The 21096-nt window shown below is 36.6% G+C and overlaps 10 protein-coding genes across 10 annotated transcripts; 5 read left to right on the top strand and 5 right to left on the bottom strand. All coding sequences in view use genetic code 12, as the record gives it.

Moving 5' to 3' along the window:
- Positions 1 to 539: 539 nt before the first annotated feature.
- Positions 540 to 2036, top strand: J8A68_000613 (uncharacterized protein; the record flags this gene model as incomplete). Its single annotated transcript, XM_049410289.1, has 1 exon — positions 540 to 2036. The coding sequence occupies one exon, from the start codon at positions 540 to 542 to the stop codon at positions 2034 to 2036; it is 1497 nt and encodes a 498-aa protein (XP_049266020.1).
- An 857-nt stretch (positions 2037 to 2893) lies between these two features.
- On the top strand, positions 2894 to 4483 carry J8A68_000612 (QDR1; the record flags this gene model as incomplete). Its single annotated transcript, XM_049410279.1, has 1 exon — positions 2894 to 4483. The coding sequence occupies one exon, from the start codon at positions 2894 to 2896 to the stop codon at positions 4481 to 4483; it is 1590 nt and encodes a 529-aa protein (XP_049266019.1).
- A 172-nt stretch (positions 4484 to 4655) lies between these two features.
- On the bottom strand, positions 4656 to 5864 carry YDJ1 (type I HSP40 co-chaperone; the record flags this gene model as incomplete). Its single annotated transcript, XM_049410268.1, has 1 exon — positions 4656 to 5864. One exon carries the CDS (start codon positions 5862 to 5864, stop codon positions 4656 to 4658), a length of 1209 nt encoding a protein of 402 aa, XP_049266018.1.
- Positions 5865 to 6397: 533 nt separating this feature from the next.
- On the bottom strand, positions 6398 to 8041 carry SRV2 (adenylate cyclase-binding protein; the record flags this gene model as incomplete). The annotated part of the gene is made up of 1 exon (XM_049410259.1): positions 6398 to 8041. The coding sequence occupies one exon, from the start codon at positions 8039 to 8041 to the stop codon at positions 6398 to 6400; it is 1644 nt and encodes a 547-aa protein (XP_049266017.1).
- Positions 8042 to 8520: 479 nt separating this feature from the next.
- J8A68_000609 (uncharacterized protein) lies at positions 8521 to 10842 on the top strand (the record flags this gene model as incomplete). Its single annotated transcript, XM_049410248.1, has 1 exon — positions 8521 to 10842. One exon carries the CDS (start codon positions 8521 to 8523, stop codon positions 10840 to 10842), a length of 2322 nt encoding a protein of 773 aa, XP_049266016.1.
- Positions 10843 to 10916: 74 nt separating this feature from the next.
- Positions 10917 to 12785, bottom strand: J8A68_000608 (rRNA (cytosine-C5-)-methyltransferase; the record flags this gene model as incomplete). The annotated part of the gene is made up of 1 exon (XM_049410237.1): positions 10917 to 12785. The coding sequence occupies one exon, from the start codon at positions 12783 to 12785 to the stop codon at positions 10917 to 10919; it is 1869 nt and encodes a 622-aa protein (XP_049266015.1).
- Positions 12786 to 13022: 237 nt separating this feature from the next.
- J8A68_000607 (tRNA 1-methyladenosine methyltransferase subunit) lies at positions 13023 to 14411 on the top strand (the record flags this gene model as incomplete). The annotated part of the gene is made up of 1 exon (XM_049410226.1): positions 13023 to 14411. One exon carries the CDS (start codon positions 13023 to 13025, stop codon positions 14409 to 14411), a length of 1389 nt encoding a protein of 462 aa, XP_049266014.1.
- A 23-nt stretch (positions 14412 to 14434) lies between these two features.
- On the bottom strand, positions 14435 to 16954 carry J8A68_000606 (uncharacterized protein; the record flags this gene model as incomplete). The annotated part of the gene is made up of 2 exons (XM_049410214.1): positions 14435 to 15111; positions 15592 to 16954. 2 exons carry the CDS (start codon positions 16952 to 16954, stop codon positions 14435 to 14437), a joined length of 2040 nt encoding a protein of 679 aa, XP_049266013.1.
- Positions 16955 to 17211: 257 nt separating this feature from the next.
- EAF7 (Eaf7p) lies at positions 17212 to 18537 on the top strand (the record flags this gene model as incomplete). The annotated part of the gene is made up of 1 exon (XM_049410203.1): positions 17212 to 18537. The coding sequence occupies one exon, from the start codon at positions 17212 to 17214 to the stop codon at positions 18535 to 18537; it is 1326 nt and encodes a 441-aa protein (XP_049266012.1).
- Positions 18538 to 18803: 266 nt separating this feature from the next.
- On the bottom strand, positions 18804 to 19793 carry J8A68_000604 (opsin family protein; the record flags this gene model as incomplete). The annotated part of the gene is made up of 1 exon (XM_049410192.1): positions 18804 to 19793. One exon carries the CDS (start codon positions 19791 to 19793, stop codon positions 18804 to 18806), a length of 990 nt encoding a protein of 329 aa, XP_049266011.1.
- Between the last annotated feature and the right edge of the window lie 1303 nt (positions 19794 to 21096).

The following is a 21096-nucleotide window of genomic DNA, read 5'->3' as shown; positions in this document are numbered from 1 at the left end:
CTTAGCACGATATCAGGTTATTTTGTAAATAGAAAGTTATACAATACAACATTTATTCTTCTTTATAGATTTTTTTTATAATTTATAATGTTTAATTATGAGCCAAAAAATTTAAGTTAAAAAATTTTGTAGTTGGTCATTTGCCAAGTAACTCTGTCGATTAAGGCGGAATATTTATAAGATTCTTAGATTTTGCAATCGTACCCGCAAGCATGAGATAATTCTAAACGACTAAAAATAGAAGTCATGACTCTTTCTATATGGTAAAGGATTAGAATAGGGAGCACCATTGAATATGACTATCAAGGCCGGTTCAGGCACTATAGACACCGATACCGGGAAATTACAAATATTTTATTGTTCGGAAATCTGAGAAATTTTCCGTTCTGACAAAAAATAAGGCACGATGAGATTAAATCATTCTACTCCGATACTACAAAAGGAAACTAGATTCCTATTAAAAATCCCACTTTTCAATCCACCTTTCCCCTATGAATCCCCTAGAACCTATTTTTCAACATAAAACATAACCGAACAACATGTCAAATGAAAATAACATAACCGAAGAATCTTCAGTTGATGAAAAACAACCCGACAAGCTCGAAATCACGGAAACCCTGACAGAAACCCCACCCTACACAATCTTTCAGACCAAAGAAAGAGTATTATTGGTAATAGTACTTGCATTGTCCGGATTCTGGGGCACAGCTTCGAGTCCGATTTATTTCCCTGCCCTACCTGCCATAGGGAAATATTTCAATACCGATGAAAGTACAACTAATTTATCAGTATTAACATATCTAATATTTCAAGGTGTATTCCCAACCATATCCTCAAACCTCGCCGATAAGTTCGGGAGAAGACCGGTTATATTAACCTGCTTGGTCGTGTATATAGCTGCATGTATTGGTATTTCCCAAGCGAATTCGATTTATTTACTCATAGGTCTACGTTGTATCCAAGCAGCCGGGATTGCACCGGTATTTTCTATTAGTTCCGGAATCGCTGGTGATGTGTGTACGACTGCAACGCTTGGTGGAATGGTGGCTATGATCGGGGGATTACAGTTGATGGGAAATGGGATTGGCGGATTGCTTGGAGCGGCTTTGATAAGTGGGTTTAACACTTGGAGAGCCATTTTCGTGTTTTTGGCAATTGGTGGTGGGGGGACCTTGATATTAGCTGTGTTTATGTTGCCTGAAACTTCGAGAAGGATTGCTGGGAATGGATCAGTGGTACCCAAACATTATGCTAATTATGCTCCAATATTGTTGGTGCCTTCTCTCAAAGCTAGATTAACTAATGATGTAGAGACATTGACTACTAAAGCCTCATTTGACATTTTGGGACCATTCAAGATCTTTTTCAAGCCAGTTGTATTTTTTACATTATTACCCCTGGGGATATTTTTTGCAGCCTGGACTATGGTTTTAACTTCGCTTTCAACTGAGTTAGAATCACCTAAGTATAATTTCACAACCATGCAAGTTGGTCTTGTGTACTTACCACAAGGGATCACCTGTGCTGTTGGATCACTTGTTGTTGGAAGAGTCTTGAATAGGTATTACAGATACAGAAAGAATAACTACGATATGAAATATAAAGACGTTATACATACACAAGTACCACCTTTCAATATTGTCAAGTCAAGAGTTTATCCATGTATACTTCCAGCTATTTTAATGGTATGCGGTTTGGTTATTTTTGGATGGTGTATTCAATATCTGAAGAGCCTTGCATCAATTATCATTTCCACTTGTATGATTTCTGTTTCATCATCAATTACGATCTCAATATCGGCAACTTTAGTAGTTGATTTGTTTCCTGGCAAGGGGAGTGCTCTGGCTAGCTGTGTGAATTTGATGAGATGTTTATTGGCAGCTGCTGGTACTGGTGTGCTTGAGAAGATGATAAGTGCTATGAATTTGGGTGGGACTTATACCTTGATTGCCGGACTTTCGTTGCTTTCAAGTTTGGGGTTTGTATATGTTGTCTATCTTTCTAACAAGATGATTGCCACTCACGTAGAATCATGATAGTTTATTATTTCTTTGGTTATACGATTGGTTTTTTTACAGGGTTGGGAGTATTTTAAAGCATATAGAATATACGATTTATAGAGTATGAATGTTTTTTATTTATTTACATACGTCAAGCAAAAGATTGTAGTCATGTGCCAAGTCTCTAGTTTGCCCAGTTTCGGATATACCTTCAACCCATAATCAAAACTATTAATAGGCGAGAAGTCCCATGACATAATTCTCAACCAATAAACAATAGACGTCAACCAATTAGACTGGCTAAAGACATCACAAAATCAACATTTACGCATTAATCCCGTAACGGTATCGGATTTAAAATTTATTGTTCGGCAATCTATTTAATTTTCCGGCACCTAAAATAATTTAATTACATAGAAAATTATGCGGGACGGAATAATAAAGCCATGATAACTCCGACAAAGAAAACAATTAGGAAGGGTATGATATTGGAACGGGTGGCGTTAATGACCGGTTGGATATCCCGTTGATCAGATATAATAGGCATAACTGTGGATTCAGACATATTCTGCTCCCCATCCTGTAAAGCAAAGAGAAAGCAAAAGCAATTGGTTGTTGGTTCGCTTATAAATTTATTTTTCCGTTCTGTCTATCAAATTTTTAATTTTTAATTTAAAAATGACATCCGTTTTTTTATTTCTTTTTTTCTGTCTGTCTATTTATTTTAATTGGGTCCCCCATTTTACACTTTTGCTTTTAACTTAAATTTATTGCTTTTATTAAATTAAACTGATTACACTTTATATAAATAAAGTTAACCGACAGACAATTATTACATTTAAAGAATTATTGAGAAATTTGATTGTTTCTCTTTATCATGAACAACAACACATATGTCACAAGATAATAAACAGACAGAGACTAAAACAGCAACAGACACTGATACTGATCAACATCATCATCGGCAGACAGACAGTACTGAAACTAAAGTCACTATTGATATGACGACCAGTAAAGATGAAGAACTGCAGACACGAATAAACACAGAGAGAGAACCACCATATACAATTCTAACCAATAGGGAGAAGTATTTCATAGCATTGCTTATAAGCTGTGCTCTGATCTTCTCAACATTATCTGCATCAATCTATTTCCCAGCATTACCAATCTTAGCCGAGTACTTCAATGTTTCAGATGGAATTGTTAATATTTCAATTGTCGCGTATTTCATATTTCAAGGAATATCGCCAACATTATTAGCGTATATAAGTGATACTTATGGGAGACGACCCTGTATAATTGGTTGTTTACTATGTTATTCAGCCGTATGTATTGCCATATCTCGGAGTAATGTCTATTGGCTCTTAGCCTTCTTAAGATGCTTACAAGCAGCTTCAATCTCACCAATTATTGCTGTTGGATCCGGGGTGGTGGCGGACCTTACCGTGAAGAGCAATCGAGGTGGACTCATCGCCGTTACTCAGGGGGTTATCCTTGTAGGGCAAGGTTTCGGGGCTTTGATTGGATCTGGGCTTGTGGCGAGATGGGGATGGAGAGGGATATTTATTGCATTGGCTATTGGTGGATGTTTTATGATGCTTTTAGCGTTGATTTTATTACCGGAAACTAATAGAAAGATTGTCGGGAATCTTTCAATCCCACCAAAATATATCTATAATCAATCTCCAGTGATTCATTTCCCTTGTTGTAGCAGCAGATTAACTAATGATGTATCTACATTAATGGAAGGAAGACCATCAAACATCTTCAGTCCATATAAGATATTCGTCCAACCGGCTGTTTTCTTTACATTACTTTCAGGTGGTATCCAATTTACCGCTTGGACATTATCACTCACATCCTTATCCACATCCTTAGAATCCAAATATGGTTTCAGCGTAATACATATCGGTTTATGTTACTTATCCCCTGGGATTGGTTCATTAATAGGTGCAGTGGGGACGGGTGCATTGCTTGATTTCATATATAAACGAAAACGATCCGCTTATGATCGAAAATACGAAGGTGTACCGAAAGAACAAAGACCCGCATTTGATATATTCGCCACTAGGTTCCAAACTGCCACATATACCACCAGTCTAGTAACAGCTTCATTAGTGGTGTTTGGATGGTGTATTCAAGAGAAAACTAATCTTGCTCCAATTTTAATTGCTGCATTTTTGATTTCATTGGGAGGTGTTAGTTTTATGTCATGTATGACGACACTATTAGTTGATTTATTCCCCGATCAAGGGTCGGCTGCTACTAGTTGTCTTAATTTGATGAGATGTTTATTGGGTGCTGCAGGTGTGGGTGCATTACAAGCTATGGAAGATGCCATGGGTGAAGGAGGAACGTACACTTTGATGGCTGGATTGGTCATAGTCACATTCTTATTGCTTGGATATATGGCTAGAAGAGCTCAGAAGAAACGAGAAAAAGCACAGGTAGAAGCGCAAGCAAAAGTTGAAACCAATGCATGATTTTTATTTATTGTATATACGAATAGATTAACGAAATATTATATTTATTATAATAATATATAAAATAAACAAATGACTACACCCTAATTAATCTAACCAAAAATGAATGAAGAAACTTACTACAAAAATTAGTGACATACCTTTTCTTAAACACAAACAAAATACTCTCTCTCTATTGAGAAGCACATTGGACACCTGGGTGACCACCTTCTTCATCATCTGATTCATATGCATCTCTTCTAGTATTTTGATGTAAAGCAGGGTTGAAATTAACCATGTCACATTCATCAACTTCAGCATCAGCTGGAATACTAACCTTAGCTCTTGGAGGTAAGATAGTAGCCAATTTAGCCAATTTATCTTCAGTTGTGAAATTAGCTTCTGGAAATTTAACGGTGAATTTAATAAATAAATTACCTCTACCACCTTGTCTATATATTGGCATACCTTGACTTTCAACTACTTTAACTTCACCAGGAGAAATGACTTCACCAGGAACGATATTGATTTTGATCCAATCACCAGAAATATGTTTAAATGCGATTTCACCTCCTGCTAAAGCACTTAATAAATCAACTTCAGCTTCATAATATAAATCGTTACCCTTTCTTGTGAATTTAGGATGAGGCTTTTCGTCAACGACAAACACAACATCGCCAGGAGTGATACCTGGTTCTTGATCACCTTCACCACTGAAGACAATTCTTTGACCATCTTTCATACCTGGATCGATATGAACTTGTAAGATTTTTCTTTCCGATTGAGTCTTTTTACCCTTACAATGAGTACAACGATCCTTTGGATTACAGATATCACCAGTACCTTGACATTTATCACAAACAGTTTGGAATCTTTGAATCATTGGACCCATTTGTCTAGTTACAAATCTCATACCACTACCATGACAATCAGTACATTTATGAACTTTACCTTCAGCACCACCTAACCCCTTACAGTTGGTACATAAGATAGTCTTATTAAGAGCCAATTTGGTAGTCTTTCCTTTATATAATTCTTCCAAAGTACAAGAAATAGAATGTTTAATATCTTTACCTCTAGTTGGACGTTGTGGTCCACCACCGTGACCAAATCCTCCACCAAAGAATTGAGAAAAGATATCTTCCGCATTCATACCAGGTCCACCGGCACCAGCACCACTTAATCCTTCTTCTCCGTATTGATCATAGATCTCTCTCTTTTGATCATCTGATAATATTTCATAAGCATGAGAAATTTCCTTGAATTTTTCGGCAGCTTCTGGACTTGGGTTTTTATCAGGATGATATTTCAATGCGGCTTTTCTATAAGCTTTCTTTAATTCATTGTCACTTGCTTGTGGTGATACTCCTAAAGTATCATAGAATTTTGTGTCTTTAACCATATTATTTGTCTGTCGGTTGTTACTCTATAAAATGTGTTGTTTGATGTTAATCTAAGGATAAACTGGATGTGTGTGTTTATTAATTGGACGTAGTTTATATTAGGAGATTTATTTCTGTCTGTCTGTCAGTTTTGGGATTAGAATCTCTTGATGTGACTTGTTGTGATATGTCTGACTGTCTGAGATAAAATAAAACTTCAAAAAGAAAGATGACTGTAAATGGTTCGTATTTTTAATTTATAAAAATGTACAATTTATCAAAAAAGACGTTGAGAAGAAGCTCAATAAAAAAAATTTTTTTTTTTTTTAATTGTCTGTCTGTCTGATGGAAAAAGAAAGAAAATTCTATAGAAGAAAAAATAGCGCTTTGTTTATATGCAGGAGCGAACAATCAATCAATCTACACCTTATAAGGCACATGCTAAGACTATTGGTACAAATGGGCAAAGTAACTAGAAAGAATGTAAAAAGTGTCTTTTGATGTTATACAAAGAGAGAAGACTAAACGACTAGAAAATGTGTCTATGTAATGTCTAACCAGCATGTTCTACAATTTCACTTGATAATTTACCACCTTTAATTCTATGGACAAATTGTTCTGGTACAGCCAATTCTTGATAATCACCATCTTGTTCAGGTACATTGATATTCAAAGCAGTAGTACTACTAGTAAACACTTGAATATCAGCATCAACGCTATCTTTCAGTAAATATAAAGCACCTTCATCTGACTTATCAATACTAATCATGGGTACTAATCCCATAACTTGTAATCCATATTTAGTTGATTTAATAATATCAACTCCAGAAATTAATGAATCAATTACAATTCCACATCCTTTAGTTTCAGAAATAGAAACAGCATTGGCTTTACCTTTTAATTGAATAGTTATATCTGAACAATTTCCAATAAATACCGATTGATGCATTTCAACTTCAATAACAATAGGTTCGGAAATATCGGATTTGGTATAGTTTTGAATCACCCATTTAGTACCATCTACTAAGTCCTTAGTTGCTGGTTTCTTCTTGGTTGCTGTAGCTTGTGCAGATGGAGGTGGAGTGCTGCTTAAAGTGGATGGTTTGGTTGGTTTTTTAGGTACCACTGGAGCATGTTTTCTTAATTCTGGATTCTTATGGGTCATTTCTGATTTATCAACTTTTTTCAATCCTGAAGTAATAGCTGAACCTTGATTTAATTCGGCAAAAACTGCATTGATTCCTCCTGCTGGTGCAGCAGCACCACCGGCAGATTTATCATCATCAAAGAGATTAGCTGGTGGAGGAGGTGGTGGAGGTGGAGGTGGAGGGGCACCACTACTGGATGCAGCAACAGGAGCTGCTTGAGCTTCAGCTTGTTTAATTGCCTCAGCTAATGGTTTTCCCTTTGAATTCCAAGAAGGACCCGTTGCATGATATTCCTTAACATAAGTCTTTAATTCATCAAAGATATTCATAAACTGATTAACCCAATCAACGTGAGCCTTATCCTTTTCTCTATATTCTTTTAAAACACGATCTGACCAAAATTTAGCACTATCTTTAAATTCAGGAATTAAAGAAATTGGTGTCTCACTAACAATCCACCCTAAAACCGGGGCACCTTCACTAATGGTATTTAAATGATTGAAAAATGTAGAACGACGGTTTACATCCTTAATTTCAATGATTTTACTAATCTTTTCATTCATTGGACTTAATAAATTAATAAAATTTGGATCACTCATCTCCGGTTTTTTAGATTTACTAACAATTTCTAAGAATTTACCTTGAGCAACAAATGCGTCAGCTAACAATTGGGCAGCTTGACCAACTGGTTCATCAACTGATTTGGAACTAGTAACAAATGGAATAATATGGTCATTTACAAGTTGTTCAAAAACAACCACTGATTTAGCTTTCTCTTCAACAATAGCCGGAGCAGGAGCACCAGCAGCAGTGGCAACAGAAGAAGTACCTTCAATTGATTTAGAAGTGGCTCCAGATTCAGAAGCCGCAATTGTGGAAGTAGCAGCATCTTCACCAGCTTGTGGTTCGCCTGATCCTAATCTTTTCTTATTGACTTGTTCTTGAAATACAGTGATATCTTCAAGACGAGAAGTGGCGGCTTCTAATCTTTTAAGAATGGTTACAATGTTGTAACCTTGTACTTGGAATTGACCTTCTTCGCTTGACATTTTCTCTTGTGATTCAATTGTTGGAAAGAATGTTAACACTGTGGTATGCTCAATTGAAAAGTCCGCCCTCAATTCGGGGGAGATCAACACGCAATCGTCAACATGTTTATATACAGGATAGGATTGTGCCCAGTGCTACCAAGCTACGATATCTAACAAATTCATAGGTTTCAATATTTACCAAGTTAACTATGTATTCTACATGAATATAAGCATATATGACTAACTGCTCTAGCTAGGTCTGAATATACCTAACTATCCAGCAGCTGCTTTGTTTTATACATCAGATTGTATTGCTTGTCTGTTTAATAATTTGCAATTCTATACATTCTCTAAAAGGTAGTGTACTTTTTACCATTTTCTGAAAGATTTATTTCAACAGACAGACAGAGAAGACAGACTTACAACTGCCAACTAACACTATACGCAAATAGGACCAATAAGTAAAAGGAATCCGATATCCTCATTTTCCTTAAACAATGACCCAAACCAAAGTGAAGGAAGTAGAAGACTTCCCTCCTCAAGATATCCACATTCTAAAGGACATCAGGGCCCCGCCACAACATCCAGAACCTTTCTACCAAAACTACCAATCAGATGTCCCAATTGCCCTCGATATTGGTACATCAACTTGGAGAATAGGACTCACCAACTCACCTGAACCAAATAATGTATTTCCGGCAGTTGTATCCAGATATAGAGACCGTCGTGCAATGGCTACTTTAACCATTATTGGGAATGATGTATTTGGTGATCCAGCATTGAAATCGACAATGAAGACTCCGTATGATGGTCCATTGATAACTAATTGGGATTACATTGAATATATGTTAGATTATTCTTTTGAGCATTTGATTACTGGTCCTAGTGATAATGGGAGAGTTAATAATCCAATCATAATGACTGAACCTTTGACTTGTCCTTTTAATCAAAGGAAATATATGTATGAATTATTATATGAAGCTTACCAAGTTCCAAAAACAGTTTTTGGTATTGATTCTTTGTTTTCTTATTATGCTAATTCTTCTGGTCATTCAGATGGGATCGTTATTGGAGGTGGACATGAACTGACTTGTGTCATTCCAGTCTTACAAGGTAGAGGAATAATGTCGCAAGCTAAAAGAATAGATTGGGGAGGTGATCAATCTCAGCAATTCCTTTCTAAGTTATTATCTTTGAAATATCCTTATTTCCCCACTAAATTAAATTCTCACCATACTACTAATTTATTCAAAGATTATTGTTATATCCTGGAAAACTATCAAGAAGAATTGAAACATATTTTGGATATGGACGTTCTTGAAAATGTCGATGTTGTCGTTCAAGCTCCAGTTGAAATAAATGTCAATCCCGAAAAGAAGAAATCAGAAGAAGAATTAGCCAAACAAGCACAGAAACGTAAGGAACAAGGTAAAAGATTACAAGAACAAGCACAACAAAAACGATTAGAGAAGCTTGCTCAAAAGAAAGAAGAATGGGAATATTATTCAAAATTCAAGGAAGAAACTGCCGATTTACCAAAAGAAGAACTTGAGGCAAGATTAATCAATGATGGATTTGACGATTTGGAAGACTTTAATAAATATATGACTTCTCTTGAACGTTCAGTTAAAAAAGCAGAACAAGGAGGTGACGATGAAGAAGAACATGTTGACGTAACAAGTGCATGGCCACTTGTGGATATCCCTGATGATCAATTATCCGAAGAACAAATCAAAGAAAAGAGAAAACAAAAACTTCACAAGGCAAACTATGAAGCCCGTGAACGGACCAAAGAACTCAAAAGGCAGGAAGAAGAAGCTAGAATACAATTCGAAAAGGAACAACAAGAATGGCGTGAACGTGATTTAGAAGATTGGTGTACAACCAAACGAATTCAATTAGCTGAAACCATAAGTAAATATAAAGAAAGACAAAAACTTCGAGAATCATTCAAAGATAGAAAATCAGCCGCTGCCCAACAACGTATGAAAAATATTGCCGAATTAGCTAATGACGAAACTGGTTCCACATCTGCAGTATCAAGAAAAAGACGTCGTAATGCCAATACAACAATCGACAACGACCCAAATGACACTTTTGGTGCCAATGATGATGATTGGAGTATATATCGAGACATCACCAACACCAGCATCGAGGAAGAATTATCCAACCTCTCCACCCAAATCACAGCCATCGAAGAAGAACTCTTAAAACACGATCCAAATTTCTTTCATGAAGATACTTTTGCCGCAGCAACTACTTTTGATTGGAAGAATCTGGTATTACACAAATTCATCCATGGCCCTAGACCAAATATAACAATCGCCATGCAGGCAGAAGGACCTGATCCAGATGAAATCGCAAACCATCCGGAAATCATCCGCAAAAATCATCAAATTCATCTTAATGTCGAAAGAATTAGGGTGCCTGAAATCCTCTTCCAACCAAATATTGCGGGATTGGATCAGGCGGGTATATCGGAGCTTCTGTCCGATTTGGTGAATAGAAGATTGGATGGGGTTTTTAGACCCGGTGGTCAATCATATAGTGTGGTACAGGATGTGTTTGTGACTGGTGGATTGGCGTTATTGCCAAATTTCACCAATAGGTTGACTAATGATTTCAGGAGTTTTTTACCAGTGGGTACTCCGTTGAAGGTTAGAATGGCTAAGGATCCATTGTCGGATGCTTGGCATGGAATGCAGAAGTGGGCTGGAAGTGAGGATTGTGAGAAGGGATATGTTACCAAGGCCGAATATGAGGAGTACGGTCCTGAATATATTAAAGAACATGGATTGGGGAATGTTTGTTTACGTTAGGAGTTGAAATGGATTTATATAAAAAGATGTAAAATTAATGTACACAAGAGTTTATCTATAAAACAATAAAGCTATTACTTCTTGACTGAAGCTGGGTTAATACCTTTTCTCTTTAAGTTTCTCTTTATAGATTGATCTATGATATCCTTATCAGCCAGTTCATCGAATTCTGCAAAATCATCATGAATAATACCTTCTTCTTCAGCTTCTGCCCTAGCAATAGATTCCTTTTCTTTAGCTCCAGCTTTAGAAATATCATGAGGTGAAGGAGCAATCTTTTGGAATTTGGCAACATAAAATCCATCAACATTATACGTATGAGGGTAATAACGTCTAGTTAACGATAATTTAGAATTGAAATGTTTACCTCTGTAAGATGTAAAACCTTCTTTACCAATTTGTAAACCAGTTTCGACTAATTTTACATTTGGACGTTTTCTTAATGCATAATCAACCACAGCTTCATTTTCATCAACAGCAACGGAACAAGTAGAATATACAATAACCCCACCAGTGGCAGAATTAGCATCAACTGAATCAATAGCTGATAACAATAATTGCTTTTGTAAATGCGGAATTTGAATAAAATCCTTTTCAGTACGACTCACTTTAACAGATTCATCTTTAGCAATAACACCAGTACCTGAACATGGAGCATCTAATAACACTCTATCGAACCCACCAATGACTTTTGGAAACTCTCTAGCATCGTAATTACATACAATAGTGTTTTTACATCCCAATCTATGAATATTGGCAATTAACGATTTAGTTCTGGCCTTGTTGGCATCGTTTGCAAACACACATCCAGTATTCTTCATCAAGGCTGAAATATATGTCGTTTTACCACCTGGAGCAGCGGCCATATCTAATATACGTTCATTTTCTTGTGGTGCTAATGCCATAACTGGTAAGAATGAAGAAGCAGCTTGTAAGATATAATGACCGGCTAAATATTCTGGAGTAGCACCGATTGGGACTTGGGAATCAAAGATTTGTAATCCTACTTTGGTCCATGACCCAATCGGTTGTAAATTAACCCCTCTGTTGACTAAAGTTTGGGCTAAGTCTCTTCTTCTGGTTTTCAAAGTGTTGGTTCTGATGGTGATTGGACGGGCGATTTCATTGGCTTCGAAGAATTCCATGGCTTCTGAAGGGGAGAATAAGTTAAATAATTTTTCAGCTAAGAATTCAGAATAGCCAAAGTATTCACAAATATCTTTTAATAATCGATTAATATATTCAGTTCTTGATTTTCCTTCTTCTGCTAATTCCTTAAAGTTTTCTAAAACCTTAACAACTTCAAGCATTCTTGTTCTAACCATAGTAACATCTTGAGGTCCTTTACTCATCTCTTCTTCTTCTTCAGCGGTTGGTAACACTTTTGCTCTAGGTTGCATAGTTTCAGCTTCTAATAATTCTCTTTCTGCTTCTTCTGCTTCGAGTTCTTCTTCTTCATCTAATTTTCTCGATAAAGCTTCCATATTGGCAGCATTCAAATTTTCTAAATCTTCTTCATCTTCTTCATCATCTGAGAACATTGGTCTGGCACGTACTTCTTCATCAGAATCGTATTCGGCATCTTCAACATCGAATTCATCGTTTTCTTCAAGATCAAGATCGTCGTCAACTTCTTGTTCATCTTCAGATTCATCAAAGAGTGATTTTCTAGCAGATGCTAATTCTTCATAGTCAACTTCAGGTAAATTTGGATCTTCAACAAACTCTTCTTCATCATCGTCTCTCTTTTGTTTCTTCTTTGAGGACTTATCCTTCTTAGCTTTCTTTGGCTGTTCTGATAATTCTTTTGATTTCTTACGAGGAGCTACATCAGTAGATTTTTCTTCTCTCTTTCTTTTAGAAGATTCTTTCTTTTCCTTTTTGGCTTGGAACTCGTCGAAACTTGGTGGTACTCCTTGCTTGTTTCTTGCTCTTCTACCCATATTTGTATACTTCTTTGTCTATTCCTTATCAAAATATGGTATGAATAGATCTTTTTCTTTAAAGTGATGCGATGAGCTTTGTTAAAGTGAAAAATAAAATTTACTGCAAAGAAAAAAAGATCAATTGGTAGCACCATATTGCTATCTCATCTTGCCATTTAACACGACCTCCTTTATGAAAAATTTAAACTCTTACAAACTTAAGCTATTTAAGGACGACAAGGAAGTATAGCAACCATGAAGAGCAAGACGGTTATTGTACCTAATCAGCATGTATTGATTCGTTTACCTTCTGAAGGTTTGAAAATTGTGGAATTACGTGAATCAGGTATAATTGGATTGGGTAAATTTGGATCATTTGAAGTGAATGGAATCTTGGGATATCCATTTGGACAAACCTTTGAAATTGTCGAAAATCAACAAGTGAAAGCCATTAAGAGTATGCAACATGACGTAGAAGAAGACGAACCAGAAGCGGATGTTGAGTCTTTGAATCAAGAAGAATTAACCAAATTGCTTTCTAATAGTTCTGAAAATAACCAAAATATAATTGATATCGGATCCAAGATTCAAAAGTTGACTAATGAGGATATTGACGAATTAAAACGATCAGGAGCCACTTCGAAAATTGGTCAAAAGATTATAGAACAGATGATAGCTGGCCATGAAGGTTTTGATAAAAAAACAATCTTCTCTCAACAGAAATACCTCAAGAGAAAACAACAAAAGTTCTTAAGAAGGTTCACAGTTGAATATCTTGGTGGGAACGAATTGCTTCAATACTATATCGAACGTGATTTACCTAGAGTGCTTGACTTAAGTGAAGAATCTTTAGGGTTGATCTTGACCTACGCAAATGTAAGACCAGGTGGGAAATACCTTTTGATTGATGAGACTGGGGGTTGTGTATTATATGCCATGATGGAAAGAATGGCTGGAGAGGGGACAATTGTATTAGCCCATGAGAATGAACACGCTAATATTATTGCATTGAGGCATTCTGGATATTCCGAAGAATATAAATCCAAAATGATCAAAACCATAAATTGGCTTCAGTTTTTAGAACCAGAGAATGAAAAGATAATATGGGAGGATTTATCCCCAGAAGAAGTTGAAGCTATGAAAGGGTCCAAGAAGGAACAATATACAAGACGTCGTGAACGTGCCAATGCCATAAACGAAGTCATCCTGTTAGTGGAAGAAGGTAATTTCGATGCACTCATCTCTGTGTCAACATTGCATATGACTACTTTACTTCCAAGAATTGTTGATAGAATTGGGGGATCAAGACCAGTTGTGATATACAACCAATATAAAGAGCTCTTGTTGGAAACGCAACATATGCTTTCTTCGGATAAGAGAGTATTGGCCCCATCTATATTTGAAACCAGAGTAAGACCATATCAAACCATTCCAGGAAGAATGCATCCTTTGATGACTATGAGAGGTGGAGGTGGATATGTCTTATGGGGAACCAAGGTAATTCCTCAAGAAGGTATTACTGCTATTGGAAGAGGCTTGAGTAAAAAGAAAAGGGAAGCAACTCCCACGCCTCCTGTGAAGCAGGAATCTCCAGAAACTACACAAGATGAAGTAGTAGAGGATACACCAATGGCTGAAGCATAGAATAAATATATTTTAGTACATAATTAATAAATAAAATCGCATAGTTTTTGTAATATCTCGTAATCAGTTCCCTTCTTCCATCCAATAACACACCGAATATTCTGTCTCGAGTCGTCTCTCGAACCAACTTGCCAAAACGGATTATCTTTTAAATACTTATGCACGAAATCAGCTTGTTCCTGATATCCCAATTCAAACACAAATCCTTTTGCATGTGAAGGCAAAACCACATGCTCTAGTAAATTGTAGTAAAACTCCCAATCCCCAACCAACGCAAGTTTCGGTTCATACAACTTCACTGATCTTTCAATACCTTGATGATATAACGGCTTTTCATATTCTTCAATCGGTATATATGGCGGGTTCGCAGTAATCAAATCAACCGGCTTCGTTACACCAATTTGTTCAAGTACTCTCGCATTAAATACGTCCCCAAGTTGGAAAGTAACATTCCCATCTGCTTGGCCATGAACTCGGGATAGATTCTCCATGGCCAAATCGTAAGCTTTTCCAGAAACATCAAACCCATGGATATCTGTTTTGAATCCGGCTTGGGATAATTCATGATTTAGCAATAATGGAATACACCCTGTTCCAGTACATGCATCCACAATCCTAATCTCGTCTTTTGTATTCTTTAAGCCAATCACCAATAATTCTGATAATTTTGTACACCATTCTTCGGTTTCCCATCGAGGGACTAATACTCCCTCGCGGCATCCAATGGTCAAGGAACCGAATGGTTGAGACTTGAGGATGTATTGGAGAGGAACGAGTCGTGAACGTTGTTGTACGGCTTGGACCCATTCATGAGGGGGGAGTTCTCGTTTGATCCATGAGAGTTCTAATTGGGCTTGGTTGAGGTCTTTGTTGGCACGAAGAAGAGGGGGAAGAAGCTTGGATATCGATCTGGCCTGCCTGGCTATCTTGGGTGAGACTCTTGGCATTTTTGTAAGTTTGACAGATATTGAAGAAAGAATGTGATGGATATGTGTCTGGGGTTAAAATCAACCAACCAGATTTAAGTACGGAAAAAAATGAATCACGTGATGTTGATTTTGTCAAAATATTAGAAGTTGTGAAATTTATAAATATAATTACAAAGATATATATTATATGTTTTAAATGTATATACAGGGGGGGGGTTAAACTAGGTGGAAGTATAGACAAATCTACATACCCTTTCTACGGTAATACATGTGGGCTCTTTCATGAACACTTTCGTCAAATGGAGTAATAACTTCGGAATGACCTGGTCTAGCAATTGGATCTCTCAAGTAAACAGCATGACAAGTTTCAAATGAAATTTCAATATGGTGAGGTAAGATGGCAAAACAACCAAGGAACCCTCTTGGTTTCCAGGGAGTGAAATATGGTTTTGTTGGATCTTGACGACCGAAGATTCCTTTTTGCCAAGGGAGATCAATTTTAGCTGATGATTCATTTTCCAAAACTTGATCTTTATCTAATTCTTCAACAGGTTGTAAGTTATTGGCAAGTTCAGAAGCTTGGTAGCCTCCAAATTCGGGATCTTTACGGATTTTAGCCCATTCAGCCTTTTGTATATCTGTTAAATAGTCCCTGATACTTCTCAATAATGCTTTTTCATTGTCGGATTTCTCAGCTGTGTTAGCAAGGAAAGCTGTCACTTCTTCTGTATCGAATTTGTCGAGTAATGGATGATTTGCTTTTGCTAATTTTTCATATACGGAAAAACGCAGAAGCCTTTGAGTTGAACCTGCGAATGTTTCTTTGTTAACTTTACCTGCCCCTTCTGCTCCCACAGTTTCAGTGGCTTTCTTGGCTGTGTCTAAAATGTCAACGAAGATTGATTCGAGAGTTACTTCATCTTGACGAGAATTGATTGTGTTTCTTACGATACTCAATCTGTTCTTTAATTCTTCAAGTACAGCCGAAGAATGAAAATCATCTGGATTAGCTCTAGCTTTTGCCAATTCATCTTGCGGATTGGCTTTAAATTGTTCGACATACTGATTCCAAGATTGAATTTGTTGTTGATCAACTTCAAGTGCTTGCTCTAAACCTGGCTTAGCCTTACCTAAAGCATAAAGTACTTTAACTGGATTCACACTGAAAATATCTCCACTTTGTAAAGGATAAGAACAATGCTTAATAACAACCCCATTAACTTTAACATTCCCACTCATAATAAACTGTCTGGCTTGTCTTACAGAAGATGCAAACATGGCTCTAAAAAGAGCAATTTCCAATCTCTTTTCCAATAATGCAAATGATTGCAATGAGAGAGGAGTTTCCTTAACAGGTCCACCTTTCAATGAGGCGTCAAGTTGGGCAAATGACTTACGGGATGGGTTGTACATTGCCTTGAATCTCCTCTCTTGTATATGCTCTCCATGATAAGATCTAGCGTCTTGTTTAGAATAGTACTTTTGTTGATAGTGGGTCTTACCTGCAACTTGTAATGGTGTCTTTTTGTATAAATTGAACAAGTTTAGTTTGTTCATGGACATACGAACACGTCCTCTTGCTAGATCATGAATTCTATCTGACCTCCTTGGCATTTTCAACAACGGATCCTTCTATCTGCCAATGATTTCACTTAAAGATCAGAATCGGTAGCTTTCTAATTGGTCTCTTAATTACCAAAGAGAAAATTTTTCAATGAATTTTTTTTTTTGTTTCAATTCGAGTGGATTCCAAAACAGGCAATTTAGTCACATGATCTAATTTTCTTCAAATTAAAGTCAATTCATCATCATTCAAAGAGTTCGATACACTTATACACTTCTATTAAGCCTGCCATTCATAGTAAATCAAAATGGCTCAACCAGACTATCAACCCCATCAACCAAGGGAATGGACACTCGATGATGAGATCAAATTATTCAATCTAATCTGTGATTACAAACCAGCAGGTAAGAATAAACACAAGAACATGGTTTCCATAATAGACAAAATAAACCATAAGTTACGAGATGAGGAGAAGCCATATACAGCATCTGATATATGGGATAAATTATCTACGCTATATGATTTGAAACGAATAGATTATTTAGAGGATTATAAAGATACTGATGATGAAAATGATGTAGATGCCAAAAAGAAACGTGAGGAACAAGAGGCTGGAAATAAGGAAGAATCCATCGAGGTGGACGAAGAGGACGAGAATCACAAGGGAGAAGAAGAAAAAGAAGAAGGGGCAAAAGATGTGAAAGAAGAAAATGAAGTGAAAGGTGAAGATAAAGAAATCAAAAAGGAGCAAGAACGAAACATTGAGGATGAACAGAAAATCGAGGAAGAAGAGGAAGAAGAAGCTTCTCCTGTTCCAGAGCCAATCATTAAAAAACGTGGACGGAGACCATCAAAAGAGTCAAAGCCCAAACGACAATTACGTAATGTAACTGAAGTCCATAGCGAACTGGAATCTTCAGGTTTAAGTGATGTAAACAGCGAAGATGAAGAGGAACTTAAAAAGGACACTGAGAATGAAAAGATCAAGAAGGATGTGGATAAAGAAAGTGAGTCCGATGAAGAACAAGACGCCGAAGAGGAAGGACTGGGACAAGGGGAACTGGAGCTGGAAGGAGAAAAGGAGTCTGAAGGCGACGAAGAAAAAGAAGAAGAAGAAGAGGAGCCACAACACGAGGAAATAAAAGTGCTGGCGCGTGGATCAGGAAGAGGAAGAGGTCGAGGGAGAGGTCGTGGAAGAGGTCGCGGTAGAGGGAGAGGTAGAGGAGGAATAACAAGGAGAAGTTCGATTGAAAGATCGTCCCCTATTCCCAAGAAAAGAACTCGATCAACTGTGGATGTGGAAGATAATCCTCCATCTCCTCCTGCTTCAAAGAAGAGACCTACTCGAACCACGTCACCAGTGTCGCCACCTCCTAGAAGAAGAACTAGATCAGAAGTTCATATTGAAGTAGAAGACCACAGCGAGGAAGAAAAAGATCGAAAAGAGCACGAGGGCGATGATCGTGGCGACGGCGAAGTTGAAGAGGCGGAAGATAATGACGAACTGTCGGAAGAGAAATGGGAGGAACCAGAGACCAGGAAACCCCTGGGTAGAGGACGTTCGGTGAGGACTAGGGGTAGTCGTGGTGGGTCTGTTCGTCGTGGAAGAGGAAGGGGACGAGGAAGGAAATAGTCAAGCGTTTTCAATATAGACTGAGAATAATAGAAGTAAATTTGTATAACTATTTGTAGATAACTTTGTAATCAATAATTTGTCATCTCAGTCGAGTGCTTCCTGGCATTGAAACTTTTCTCTTCCTTGAAGATTACACTAGCTTTGTTTCTTTGAGGAGATTAAGAGTATGATCAAGAAGTGATATTTATTCGACACAAGTACAAAAATAAATAAATCGTAAAGACATGAAAGCTCGTTCTGAAGTCAACACACAAGAGTCAAACCTATACAGTTTCATCATTGGCATACCTACCGTAAGCTCCAACCGCAGTATCTCCTGATTGACCAGTAGGGATACTCTCAAGTTCTTTATTCCGGCAATTGCATGGGCATCCATTGCCAACTCCGTTTCGAAAGCATTCTTCATTGATATTCCGAACAGATATCCAAGTTAAGGCAGTTGGGACAATTCCAAAATTGATCAAATCCAAAATCCCATAAAACACTGCTTCGGAATCTGGTTGAATGACATTCCCACCCTCAGATAAGCCCCAACTGATTGGATATAAGTGCCAGATAAATAAGGTAAAGTATACTAAATAATTTCCCCATTTTGATGTAGGAGCATCTGAAAGGAATGAGCGGTGTACGTCGACACAAACAAGGTAGGAGACAAACAATAATGCACAAACACCGAATGTGAAGTATCCCCATTTGTATGTAGTTTCAACCAAAGCACCAATCAAAAATAGAACGATGAAAATTTCGATATAGACAAGCTTGATGAACACGTTTTGGAAAAGTTGAATGACTCTAGTTACAAAATCAGTCTCATTATCGGTATTTGATGAAGTATGACTTGTGATTTCAAAACTTATTAAAACCAAAGGCCATGTTAAGAACCAAGCAATAAATTTTGAGTAAAAGACCTGTCTAATACCAGTACCTGCGTGGGTGAGCTCAACGGGTACACCAGTACTACCTAAATCGGAAGCATATGTAAAATAAGCATATGTCATAATTGAGTTTATTAATAATGGAATTAGTAATAACGTCTTGGAAGGCTTACGTTTATCTTTGGTGAAGACATACATGAACCCATGGAAGATCATAAGGACAGCAAAAATACAAAAAGGGGTCGCTAACCATGCACTACCATCTTCTGTGAGACGGATGGTGACATTCGATGATGGGCCATTAATGTCAACTGGAAATTTCTTTACTATTCCGTCAAGTGTTCCAAGCAGTTTGTTCTTGTCGAAAACTGAAAGCATGTTAAGTAGTAGATTGTTAATAAGTTAATTAATTGTAAGATTTAAAATGTTGCAAAATTTGTATGAGGAAAAAAGAGTTGCAAATAAAATGAGAATAACATTCAGAAAGAAGCAACCTCGGCGGTCTTTATATAGGCGATTTAAGAGCTGCTTTCTGTTCATTCCAATTAGAGGAATGCTCTGGAATCAGGTTATTTGTTAACTTTTCATGATCGTTATAATAATACAAACGTATTATTTTATTTATTAGTTAGAAATTTGACACGATTAATATTTTTTTGTCTTCATTGTTCCATTTCATATTGATTTCGTTTCTTTTCAGGAAAATACCATCAATATATGGAAGTTCTTAGATAATGCGTTCTAGATTAGAAAATATTTCTGAAGATCATGACTCAAATCATCACTAATAATTAAACTGATAGATGAGCATGTTGATATCATACGACGCCTCTTTTCTTTGATTACAATACATGACTAGCCCTTGGTCGCCTTTGTACAATGGTTTATCCTCATAGGGTAGTTGTCAAATTCCTATAATAAACTGATTCACCAAGTACTAGTATCCAAAAACTTCATATTTGAACGCCAGTGACTTAACGTATTTGAATAAATGCCTAGAAAATATAAAAAGAGAATGAATTTCGGACATGCTATCTATCTATCGGTTGTATTCTAAAGCACCAAGCCTAGAAGTCTCTCAAGAATAATCAATGGTATGGAACAGCGTTTCCTCATGTTTCTTGCCATGGTCATCTCTCGAAGACATTATAAATATTATTATTTCCAATATTTTTAAACCTCTTTCATAATAAATAATATATCAGCTGACATTCTACTAAATGAAAAGGCCGTTTTACAAGGTTGTTTTCATCGTCTTCTCGTTTCCGTTATATAATAAAATTTTCCTATACTTTTGGTAAGGACGGAAGTAAAGCCGTTATTTAAGATTTTCACTAGAATCACTGGTGTATAAGGATTAATAATCTAAATTATTACATTAAATTGGCAAGCCTCTAATTTTTTAGGTGCCTTCTATAATACATGCCTCTATAATCCTAAAATCTTTTAACAAAGACATACAATAGATGAACTATATCATCGAAATTCTCCATAATTATTTAGCTGTGATACCAATGTACTTGACTGTGTCTGGCCCGATGTACCAGAGATCATTATATTTATTTGAAGATGAAGAATAATTCAAATTTGCAATTTATAACTATTTTTTAATTCCAAAGTAAAATGAAATTATTTCACATAGATTCATCTGACAGGTATAGTCTTCTTCTATATGATCATA

Source organism: Hemisphaericaspora subhashii (genome assembly GCF_019202705.1).
Source record: "Hemisphaericaspora subhashii strain CBS 10753 chromosome Unknown scaffold6, whole genome shotgun sequence".
Taxonomy (NCBI): Eukaryota; Fungi; Ascomycota; class Pichiomycetes; order Serinales; family Debaryomycetaceae; genus Hemisphaericaspora; species Hemisphaericaspora subhashii.
The sequence above is the reverse complement of the archived record's forward strand: the minus strand, read 5'-3'. Positions and strand labels throughout refer to the sequence as shown.